This window comes from Schistocerca nitens, chromosome 11 (assembly GCF_023898315.1).
Source record: "Schistocerca nitens isolate TAMUIC-IGC-003100 chromosome 11, iqSchNite1.1, whole genome shotgun sequence".
Lineage (NCBI taxonomy): Eukaryota > Metazoa > Arthropoda > Insecta > Orthoptera > Acrididae > Schistocerca > Schistocerca nitens.
In genome coordinates this window covers 125,596,209-125,608,806 of record NC_064624.1, presented here as the reverse complement: position 1 = coordinate 125,608,806, position 12,598 = coordinate 125,596,209, and the positions used below count along the sequence as shown (strand labels likewise).

Below are 12,598 nucleotides of genomic sequence, written 5' to 3'. Positions count from 1 at the left end.
CTGCCTTATTAATGGTCTCTCTGATTCTTCCCTAGATATTGACTACTTTAACGTACCATCCATATGTCTGTTTGCATTTTGTATGTGCTCGTTCTTGCCTCATCTCCCATATCTGTGCGGCGTTTCTACGATTTGACAAACACTTGGTCCACATCCTGCCTCCGTCCTTTTTTCTTACTACGAGGGCCGTTCAGAAAGTAACCTCCGGTTGATTTAAAAAAATACACCAAGTTAAATAAAAATATTTTAATATATACATCTTACAACTACATCTTTGCACTATTTTTCTACATAGTCTCCATAGCGATTGAGGCACTTATCGTATCTCTTCACAAGCTTTGAAATTCCTTCTGCATAAAAATCACCCGCTTGTGCCTGGAGCCAGCCTGTGACCGCATCTTTGAGCTCTTCGTCGTCATCAAACCGCTGTGACCCGAGCCATTTCTTCAAATGCATGAAGAGGTGATAATCACTTGGCGCCAGGTCTGGGCTGTAAGGTGGATGGTTGATAACGTCCCACTTGAAGGACTCGAGAAGGGCCGTTGTTCTGCGAGCAGAGTGAGAACGGGCGTTATCGTGCAAAAAAACGATACCGGAAGTCAGCATACCACGGCATTTGTTCTGTATAGCCCGTCGTAACTTTTTTATTGTTTCACAGTACACGTCTTGATTAATGGTCGTACCACGTTCCACGAATTCAACCGACAACACCCCTTTGGCATCCCAAAACACCGTTGCCATCAGTTTTCTGGCAGAAAAATCTTGCGAGGCTTTTCTCGGTTTGGTAGGCGAATTTGAATGTGCCCACATCTTTGATTGTTCTTTTGTCTCAGGGTTCACGTACTTAATCCAGGTTTCGTCACCGGTCACGATTCTGTTTAACAATGGTTCTCCTTCGTCCTCATAACGTGACAGAAAGTCTAATGCAGAGGCTATTCTTTGAGTTTTGTGGTGGTCGGTAGGAATTTTGGGCACCCATCGTGCACAGAACTTACGGTAACCCAATCTTGCTGTCACTATCTCGTACAAGAGAGTCTTAGAAATCTGTGGAAAACCAGTAGACAACTCCGACATTGAGAAACGTCGATTTTCACGAACTTTTGCATCAACTGTCTGAACGAGTTCGTCAGTCACCAACGATGGTCTACCACTCCTCTCTTCATCACGAACGTTTTCTCGTCCACTTTTAAATAAACGTACCCATTCACGGACAACTCCTTCACTCATAACTCTCGGTCCGTACACGGCACAAAGCTCACGATGAATAGCTGCTGCAGAATATCCTTTGGCTGTAAAAAAAACCTTATGACAGCACGCACTTCACATTTGGCGGGGTTTTCTATTGCAGCACACATTTCAAACTGCCACAAAAACTAAACTAGCGCAGGTACGACGTTCACTCGACCACGGCTTGATGCCGACTGACCTGTTGAGTGCGTGAACGCACAGATGGCGTCGCTACTCCCCCCACAACCCGCACTGTGACCAATCGGAGGTTACTTTCTGAACCGCCCTCGTATCATATTTTGTACATGATCTTTTCTCACTACTGTAACGTATCAGTTTTGTTCACAGACTGTTGTATTCTATACCATTACATTTTATACCGATCGAATAGGTTTTTTTTTGTTACAATAATTCTCGTATTACGTTGTACAGTCATAGCTACTGTAAGGGGTGACTGAGGTTTAGACCACTTCCTCTAAGTTTCTACGCCAGCACACGCAGCTTGAGACAATAGTTTATTGATGACCTCTGGTTTTATATTCTCTCGCGTCTTATACATTTTGTTACATTTTTGGAATTTGTTTTTCTTTTAGTCGATAAGACGTAGCCGGCCACTGTGGCCGAGCGGTTCTAGGTGCTTCAGTCCGGAACCTCGCGGCTGCTACGGTCGTAGGTTCGAATCCTGCCTGGGGCATGGATGTGTGTGATGTCCTTAGGTTAGTTAGGTTTAAGTAGTTCCTAGTCTTGGGGACTGATGACCTCAGATGTTAAGTCCCATACTGCTTAGAGCCATCTGAACCATTTTTTGATATGACTTACGTGTAATAGGACGTGTGAGTCATTTCTACGTACTAAAAAAAAAAAATCATACGCTCTTAGTTTGACCTAAATGCATTGCTCATTTCTGGTTTTCTAGTCTTTTTACGGTGATTGCATTCCTTGACAATTCATATTCGCTGTCTGGGTTAGCCTGAAATATTCCTTTATCATGTTTTATGCTTTCATTGTTTGGCTTCCTCGTTTTTCAATATTTGTATATAGAGACTGATTCTCTGTTTTCAGAAAGTTTCGTTACAGTGCGTAATACCATTGTGTGTATTTTTCGGTGAGGGCCTTTCTGGTTACTACAATATCAGAAGTTTTACTTTGTTTCCTAATATTGTGTTAGCACTACATTTTAAGCGGTTTTTATTAACACATTTAATGGGTACATGACAATTATGTCACAGATGTTGTATATCGTGCATTTTATTTTACCATCTTGATGTCTTTGATCTCTGTTCTTATACTTTTTACTATTGGATATGTATAGTTAATTGATTTTTTTTAAATAGTGACAACTGATGTTACGTTTCAGGTTTGTTGTCTGTTGTAGGCCTGATTTTGTCTAGTTATATAGCCGAGCGGTTCTAGGCGCTTCAGTCCGGAACCGCGCTGCTGCTACGGTCGTAGGTTCAAATCCTGCCTCGGGCATGGAAGTGTGATGTCCTTAGGTTAGTTAGGCTTAAGTAGTTCTAAGTCTAGGGGACTGATGACCTCAGATGTTAAGTCCCATAGTGCTTAGAGCCATTTGAACCATTTTGTCTAGTTATAGTGGTGTCTGAAGATGGTGCCAATGGACTACCGAAACTGATAGTGAAACAAATAGTTATTAACAGTACGACTGTCGATATTTATTTTCAAGAACAACAAAGCACCCAGTCCCCAAGTGGAGAAAATCTCCGAGACAGCCGGAATAGAACCCGGACCCCCTCAGTTAGCGATGCACTGTGCACACCACGCATCTACCGAGGCAGGCGTCTTGACACTTCATTCACAGAGATAGCAGCAGCTGTTCGTGAAATATTTCAGTGTTCCCTCAAATCACTGAATAAGTGTTTCTTAATTAAAGTGATTACTTTCAAGCAATTAAATACTTTTTACAAAACTACACTTCATGATAGTCTGTTTGATGCCCCATCTGTCAATTTCCCACTCTTACTTTGGATACGAAAAGTCGGACAAATAAACCATTGTGTAATTTGTAGAGAGTCTTGTGTTCACACCGCTCAAGGGGTTAAAAAAAAAAAAAAAAACTGAAGAGTCAGTGAAATCAATAAGAAGTACAAAATGATACATAATGTAGTACAACAATTAACTACAAAAACTACGTGTTTATGAAAAGTAGTACCTTTCGATATTTCATACCTCGGTGGAAAGGTCAGAGAACGGAAATATTATTCTTAAAAACCAGGTCCGCCAAGATTGCTTCTAATTATTTTTATTGATTACCGGTTTCGAAAAATCTATGTTGTCATCGTCGGATCTTGTAACACATTAGCAGAAGTTCATCATATTTACAAACTTGCAACCCACATCGAGACCGGTAATCGATAAGAAGATTTACGAGCCATCTTGACGAACCTAGTTTTTAAGACCTATATAACAATTCAGATCGCCCCCATCAATTCACATAGGGTCAAACATCTATAGCATTTTAAGAAGTTATTGCCTTTCGATCATTCGTATCGCAGCGAAAAGCTTAGGCGCCGGAATAAACACAGTGCATTGTATGTTATGCCAAAACTATTGAGCTGGGACAAAACTGGAGCATTAAATACGTAAATTGCGTCTCAAATCAAATTTTAGAACAAGTTTGCTTGCGTGGTCCTCCTCCGCAGTAAGCAGAGAAATATTTGTTTTGGGAATAAAAAACGCCTTCTCTTGCTGCGCTGTGTTTTATTTTCCAAGACGCGTTTCACTAATGTAGACATATCACTAATATAGACGTAACTACTTTGACTTCAAGGTGAATCTCGTCCTGTTTGGTTTGTTTACGTACATGTACATGTTGCCAACGTAACGAAGTATATGCTAAAAGCTAACGTCTATTCATTTCTGTTATGTTTGTATGACCACATGTATGTGTCTGTATGTATTTATGTGAGCGAGAGAGAGAGAGAGAGAGAGAGAGAGAGAGAGAGAGAATACATGCATGGATTTTTGTTTTTCATTTTATTTGAGCTTTGGTTTAAATGTTTTTTGGAGAGGTTCATGGACAAGTGAGTGGAAAAGGGGTTGGGAGGTATTATTATTATGGTAATAGTGTCACTCTATTATTTTATCTATTAGTGTAAACAATAAATTAATTGGTAGATGTACTTGCTCATTCAACAGGATTGTCTTTTCTGCTTTTGTTTTCTGTATGTGGTAATTTTCTTCTTTAAAAACACGTGCACCTCACACATACACTAGTGTTAACGTCGAGTTTGGATTTTCGTAACACGAAGATAGTATTTCAAACTTGAAATGTTGTAATGGAGTCTTTTAAGGTTATCGACAACAATCAGTGTGTTACTTGGGCTATTGAAAACAGGAATGCTAAATTGTATTCATATGGAATATGATCATTACGGAGAGGTGGAGATCATACAACAAAGTTACCAACATCTGTTTGATATTTGAGCTAAATTTGATGACCAGTTATCGGTGACTTTCATAAATAAGTCCATTTGCAAAATACAGGGTGATTCAAAACGAAAGAAGACATTTGAGTTGTTTATTACAGACAAACTATAAAAGATAGAAAAACATTAAGCATGTCACTGGACAGAGGAAGATTCCAAGTTTTGTCATATAGGGAGACAATTACTACATCAAACCGGTCTCTGGACTGAAGACCACAACAACAACATGAAAAAAAACGTAAATTACAGAATGAAATTTTCACTCTGCAGCGGAGTGTGCGCTGATATGAAACTTCCTGGCAGATTAAAACTGTGTGCCCGACCGAGACTCGAACTCGGGACCTTTGCCTTTCGCGGGCAAGTGCTCTACCATCTGAGCTACCGAAGCACGCCCGGTGCTCACAGCTTTACTTCTGCCAGTATCTCGTCTCCTACCTTCCAAACTTTACAGAAGCTCTTCTGCGAACCTTGCAGAACTAGCACTCCTGAAAGAAAGGATATTGCGGAGACATGGCTTAGCCACAGCCTGGGGGATGTTTCCAGAATGAAATTTTCACTCTCCAACGGAGTGTGCGCTGATATGAAACTTCCTGGCAGATTAAAACTGTGTGTCCGACCGAGACTCGAACTCGGGACCTTTGCCTTTCGCGGGCAAGTGCTCTACCATCTGAGCTACCGAAGCACGCCCGGTGCTCACAGCTTTACTTCTGCCAGTATCTCGTCTCCTACCTTCCAAACTTTACAGAAGCTCTTCTGCGAACCTTGCAGAACTAGCACTCCTGAAAGAAAGGATATTGCGGAGACATGGCTTAGCCACAGCCTGGGGGATGTTTCCAGAATGAAATTTTCACTCTCCAACGGAGTGTGCGCTGATATGAAACTTCATGGCAGATTAAAACTGTGTGTCCGACCGAGACTCGAACTCGGGACCTTTGCCTTTCGCGGGCAAGTGCTCTACCAACTGAGCTACCCAAGCACGACTCACGCCCCGTTCTCACAGCTTTAGTTCTGCCAGTATCTCGTCTCCTACCTTCCAAACTTTACAGAAGTTCTCCTGAGAACAGGACGTGAGTCGGGCTTGGTTACCTCAGTTGCTAGAGCACTTGCCCGCGAAAGGCAAAGGTCCTGAGTTCGAGTCTCGGTCCGGCACACAGTTTTAATGTGTCACGAAGTTTCACTTCCGAGTTTCTTTGGAGAATTTTTGTGTCCCCATCCCTTCGACTGCCGTCTTATACCACAAGTGACATGTTTCACCCAAATCTCGTCCCTGTTTACAATACGATCCATGACTTTGTTACCAGTTTTCTCCTAGTCTCCGAAGGAGGTCAGCGACGCATACCGTATTTGTTTTTTGCGATCTTTCGTTAGGATTTTGTTTACCGACTTAGCACAAAATTTTTGGTAACCGAGCGTCTCTGTCACAGTTATATGCACTAAACTACGTGAAATTTGGCGAATATAGTGCAAAAGCTCCGTATTCACGAAAGGAAGAATGGTTGAAATGGCTCTGAGCACTATGCGACTTAACTTCTGAGGTCAACAGTCGCCTAGAACTTAGAACTAATTAAACCTAACCAACCTAAGGACATCACACACATCCATGCCCGAGGCAGGATTCTAACCTGCGACCGTAGCGGTCGCTCGGCTCCAGACTGCAGCGCCTAGAACCGCACGGCCACTCCGGCCTGCTGAAAGGAAGATTTGCACGAATTGAATCATTGGTTTTAGTCACCAGTTCGTCCCCCGTAAGGCTAGACCTGCTACTGTGGTCCTCATGGTGAAAATTCGTATGGCCATTTTTAAAATCCGTGCACCATTGCCTCACTCGGCCTTCACTCATTGTTCGTTTCCCGTACACATCGCAGCAGCCGTGATAAATTTCAACTGCTTTGCAGTTTTTTGCCAGGTGAAACCTAATCACATCGACAATGTTGTGTACACAGTGACAGACGGTGCAGTATGGCAGAAAGAAGACGTGTAGCAGACAGCCACAGGAAGAAAGGAACCAGGGCAGTCGCAGACTGATGTGCACCGAAGGATTAATACACTCCTGGAAATTGAAATTAGAACACCGTGAATTCATTGTCCCAGGAAGGGGAAACTTTATTGACACATTCCTGGGGTCAGATACATCACATGATCACACTGACAGAACCACAGGCACATAGACACAGGCAACAGAGCATGCACAATGTCGGCACTAGTACAGTGTATATCCACCTTTCGCAGCAATGCAGGCTGCTATTCTCCCATGGAGACGATCGTAGAGATGCTGGATGTAGTCCTGTGGAACGGCTTGCCATGCCATTTCCACCTGGCGCCTCAGTTGGACCAGCGTTCGTGCCGGACGTGCAGACCGCGTGAGACGACGCTTCATCCAGTCCCACACATGCTCAATGGGGGACAGATCCGGAGATCTTGCTGGCCAGGGTAGTTGACTTACACCTTCTAGAGCACGTTCGGTGGCACGGGATACATGCGGACGTGCATTGTCCTGTTGGAACAGCAAGTTCCCTCGCCGGTCTAGGAATGGTAGAACGATGGGTTCGATGACGGTTTGGATGTACCGTGCACTATTCAGTGTCCCCTCGACGATCACCAGTGGTGTACGGCCAGTGTGGGAGATCGCTCCCCACACCATGATGCCGGGTGTTGGCCCTGTGTGCCTCGGTCGTATGCAGTCCTGATTGTGGCGCTCACCTGCACGGCGCCAAACACGCATACGACCATCATTGGCACCAAGGCAGAAGCGACTCTCATCGCTGAAGACGACACGTCTCCATTCGTCCCTCCATTCACGCCTGTCGCGACACCACTGGAGGCGGGCTGCACGATGTTGGGGCGTGACCGGAAGACGGCCTAACGGTGTGCGGGACCGTAGCCCAGCTTCATGGAGACGGTTGCGAATGGTCCTCGCCGATACCCCAGGAGCAATAGTGTCCCTAATTTGCTGGGAAGTGGCGGTGCGGTCCCCTACGGCACTGCGTAGGATCCTACGGTCTTGGCGTGCATCCGTGCGTCGCTGCGGTCCGGTCCCAGGTCGACGGGCACGTGCACCTTCCGCCGACCACTGGCGACAACATCGATGTACTGTGGAGACCTCACGCCCCACGTGTTGAGCAATTCGGCGGTACGTCTACCCGGCCTCCCGCATGCCCACTATACGCCCTCGCTCAAAGTCCGTCAACTGCACATACGGTTCACGTCCACGCTGTCGCGGCATGCTACCAGTGTTAAAGACTGCGATGGAGCTCCGTATGCGACGGCAAACTGGCTGACACTGACGGCGGCGGTGCACAAATGCTGCGCAGCTAGCGCCATTCGACGGGCAACACCGCGGTTCCTGGTGTGTCCGCTGTGCCGTGCGTGTGATCATTGCTTGTACAGCCCTCTCGCAGTGTCCGGAGCAAGTATGGTGGGTCTGACACACCGGTGTCAATGTGTTCTTTTTTCCATTTCCAGGAGTGTATTAGTCGTTCTGTTGCTCCTCGGATGTGGCTGGACTGAAACTGTATGCTGCAGACGAGGGCAGGGCCGAGCATGTGTGAGTTCAGAGGAGTGGTCCGTTATTTGCCTGTAAGGCAGGGCTTCGCCAACATATGTGCTCGCCGAGCAAGCTGTGAACAGCAAGGCGCGAGCACGGAGCAGCGCGAGCACGCTACCCCCACTACCGGACCAGAGCGGAGAAGGGGGAGTGTCATGTGGGGCACACAACAGCTGCCGCCAGTCAATGTAAATCCGCGGCCACCTGCAGGGATATCACTCACGAATTATTACTGCGACAAATGAAACAAATAAAGGAGAATGTACACGTGCCACATAATTTTATTAGGTTAGTGTATGCCTCTACATTCGCATTAATTTGTGAACTGTTACACAATAAAAGGTGTCACTGAAGTGTGGGATTATCTTGTACTTTTTGCCCTTTACAATTGCGTCTATGTTCGGAGTAATTGTTCTTGTGCATTTTAGGCGCAGCGTGCAGTTTAAATTTCGATCAGACAATGCGTTTCTCAGGCGCGTCTTGTTACGTTTCATTGCAGAGAACAGTTGTTCACAAACATATGTGGAACCGAACATTGATATTATTGTAGCCGCCAGTTTGTGCAAACGAGGAAATCTATCCTGAGGGAAGTGTCTGTAGAATTCCAAAATGTTTTTCTTGTTCTGAAATTTCTGTATTCTCTGTCACACTGCAGGTCAATAATTTCTTGCTGCAGCTCAGGACTAATCTCTTAAATATTCGCTGAATATGGAGAGAACAGATCAAAATCACTGTCTAGTGTTCTCAGATCTTGGAAGCGCTGATCAACTAAACTGTGTGAATAACGTTCACAGTCTTTGTGAACATCCTGCATGGATGATAATTTAGGAAAATGAGCTAGGTTTCCTGTTTCCAGCTGACTCCCCCAAAGTGTCAATTTCATTTTAAAAGCTCGTATTCGATCTATGAAATGAGTAATTAGCAGATGTTTACCTTGTAGTAAAACGTTCAAAGCATTCAGATGGCTAGTTAAATCTGCTAAGAACGCGAGACCACATTCAAACGTGCGCGCGCATTTCCCCTCCCTCCCTACTCGGCGACCTTGCACCTGCTCGCGAGCACGTGCCTGAGCAGACGCGAGTACTCGCGCTCAAAACCGGCCAGTTGTTAAGCCCTGCTGTAAGGGCACCGCCTTAGTACTGCACGGCAACTGGCATCTGACCTCGTAGCGTCCACTGGACGTGTTGCACAGAGGCGAACGGTGTGCAGAAAAGTTGGGCAGAGTGGCCTTTATTGTCGGAGACCTGCTGTATGTCTACCTCTGGCGCGTCTTCACAGACGGGAACGTCTAGAGTGGAGCCATCAACATGCCACCTGGACGGTCGAACGGTGGGCCGATGACCTTTTCACAGATGAGCCCAGATTTGGTGTGGACGGTATTTCTGGACGGATTCGCACTTGGAGGTCACGCGAAACGCGATTTCGGGACCCAAACATTGTGGAAAAAGTCCAGCAAGGAGTATGCTTGTGTGGGCAGGGGTTATGTTGACCATCCTCTTCATGAAATTGCACAGTTAAATCGGCAAGGTTTACTGCTGTAAGGTGTGGAGGCGAGACCTTGGGACCTCATGTGCGGTTGTTGCGAGGTGCTGTGGACCCAGATTTTGTACTGATGGACAATAATGCTGGACCTCAAAGAGTACAAATGGTTGATATTTTCTTGGAAGCGGAAGATACTGCACGCTCTCCCTATTTGAATCCCACGGAGCATGCCTGGGATGTGTTGTGGGTTGGCAGGAGAGCCAACACCGGGTTACTAGAGGAGGCCGAAAGGCACGCGATTCAGCTCACACAGGCTGGCGTGAGGTCTGGAACAGGACAAGGAAATTAGAATTTAGAAAAACGGACGTAGCTGGTGGAATACTTAACTCTAATCCGTTAATGGTGAACGTCGGTCTTGCCGGTACATGATTCACAATATCAATGGTAACTGATAATGGCGCCTTGCCAGGTCGTAGCAAATCACGTAGCTGAAGGCTATGCTAAACTATCGTCTCGGCAAATGAGAGCGTATTTTGTTAGTGAACCATCGCTTGCAAAGTCGGTTGTACAACTGGGGCGAGTGCTAGGAAGTCTCTCTAGACCTGCCGTGTGGCGGCGCTCGGTCTGCAATCACCGATAGTGGCGACAGGCGGGTCCGACGTATACTAACGGACCGCGGACGATTTAAAGTCTACCACCTAGCAAGTGTGGTGTCTGGCTGTGACACCACAGGATGTACTAGGGAGACGGGGCCGGCCCGTGTGGCCGAGCGGTTCTAGGCGCTTCAGTCAGGAACTGTGGGACCGAATGGTGCCTCGGGCATGGATGTGTGTGATGTCCTTAGGTTAGTTAGGTTTAAGTAGTTTTAAGTTCTAGTGGACAGATGACCTCAGCTGTTAAAAAAGTCTGATAGTGCTCAGAGCCATGTGAACGATTTTTAGGGAGACGGGTTGCTTCACGTCAGCATCCAGCAACCATCCTCCAAGACTCGAGAGCAGCTCTGCCGGAAGAATGGGCGTCATTGCCTCGACATGACACTGATGACATTATTCACAGCGTGAATGCATTGCCGCCAGGAGTGCTGAAGCCCCATGCTGAGCTCATTAACCAGTTGTCGGAATGTGTATGGAAAATCCATTACGTTGGAAAAAAGGGAGAACATTTCTGGCTACCGTCTGCGTATTGCAATTGTTTACGTCCTGTCTTTACTTTTTTTGCTATCAAGCAAAGTTTCAGAATTTTGCTTTGTTGCTTTAATTTTGGACACCAGAGTAGACGAAAACGTGTGGTACAGAAACTTCCTGGCAGATTAAAATCGTGTGCCGGACCGAGACTCGAACTCGGGACCTTTGCTTCTGTGAAGTTTGGAAGGTAGGAGACGAAGTACAGCCGGAAGTAAAGCTGTGAGGACGGGCCGTGAGTCGTGCTTGGGTAGCTCAGCTGGTAGAGCACTTGCCCGCGAAAGGCAAAGGTCCCGATTTCGAGTCTCGATCCGGCACACAGTTCTAATCTTCCAGGAAGCTTCATATCAGCGCACACTCCGCCGCAGAGTGAAAATCTCAGTCTGGAGACGTGTGTTACTTTCAGAAGATGCCTTCTAATGCTATGAACTAATGTAGTTACTGCCGGCAACGATAGAGATAATAGGAGTAATAATGATGATAAGAGTAATAACGACAGACAGTAGTAAGTCTGGCAGAGAGAGAGTGAGAGGTGTGACGCTGTGTGGTGTGTGTCCGCAGGGCCGTTCGCTGTCGCTGAGCCACATCGAGCAGGCCGGGGTGGAGCAGGAGCGGCCCGCCGCCCACGCACTCAGCAGCAGCGCGGGGCTCACGCCGGCCGCGCGCGGCGTCCAGCCAGGTCAGTAAACACTGTGCGCGCCGCAACGGCTCTCACTTGTCTCGCTCTGCTGCGACGCTATATTTTACACATTACGCCTCCGTGACATTATTCTCCACTGAATGGTCACGTAACTGTATCCAACTTTGAAAAGACCCAATATATACAATTCGGAACCCGTGGCCGGCCTCTGTGACCGAGCGGTTCTCGGCGCTTCAGTCCGGGACCGCGCCGCTACACCGGTCGCAGGTTCCAATCCTGCCTCAGGTTAGTTAGGTGCGCTAAGTACGCGGCTGGCGCGCTACCACGATTACGTAAGCCACAGCCGCGCAGCAGCGACGACTGGGGGTCAAAGTCGAAATTGATAAGAACTTTATGCCAACAGATTCTAGATGTACCCTTGTCCGTTTCTCAGCTACGCTACAGATCAGTTATTTTTTGACAACAGAGTATAACTGATCTACACCCTTTCATTAGTCACGTGACCTGCGTTTGACACGATTTATATGTTGCATTTATTGTTTTTTTGTAATTGTTTATAACAAATGTATTTGTTTGGGGCATGTATATGCTGTATTGTGGATGTTTTTGTTTGCACATGTTGTCACGTGATCTGTTTCCTTCTCTTTCACATGTCTATATGTCATTGTTTGCATGACATGTACACTCCTGGAAATTGAAATAAGAACACCGTGAATTCATTGTCCCAGGAAGGGGAAACTTTATTGACACATTCCTGGGGTCAGATACATCACATGATCACACTGACAGAACCACAGGCACATAGACACAGGCAACAGAGCATGCACAATGTCGGCACTAGTACAGTGTATATCCACCTTTCGCAGCAATGCAGGCTGCTATTCTCCCATGGAGACGATCGTAGAGATGCTGGATGTAGTCCTGTGGAACGGCTTGCCATGCCATTTCCACCTGGCGCCTCAGTTGGACCAGCGTTCGTGCTGGACGTGCAGACCGCGTGAGACGACGCTTCATCCAGTCCCAAACATGCTCAATGGGGGACAGATCCGGAGATCTGGCTGGCCAGGGTAGTTGACTT

General features: G+C 46.5%; 1 protein-coding gene across 1 annotated transcript in view; it reads left to right on the top strand.

Moving 5' to 3' along the window:
- Nucleotides 1-11,567, top strand: part of LOC126212702 (uncharacterized) — a 901,304-nt gene extending 889,737 nt beyond the window's left edge. The window contains exon 6 of the mRNA XM_049940116.1: nucleotides 11,442-11,567. Within this exon, the coding sequence (XP_049796073.1) occupies nucleotides 11,442-11,567 (126 nt within the window). The remainder of the gene's footprint in view (nucleotides 1-11,441) is intronic.
- The last annotated feature ends 1,031 nt before the right edge of the window (nucleotides 11,568-12,598 follow it).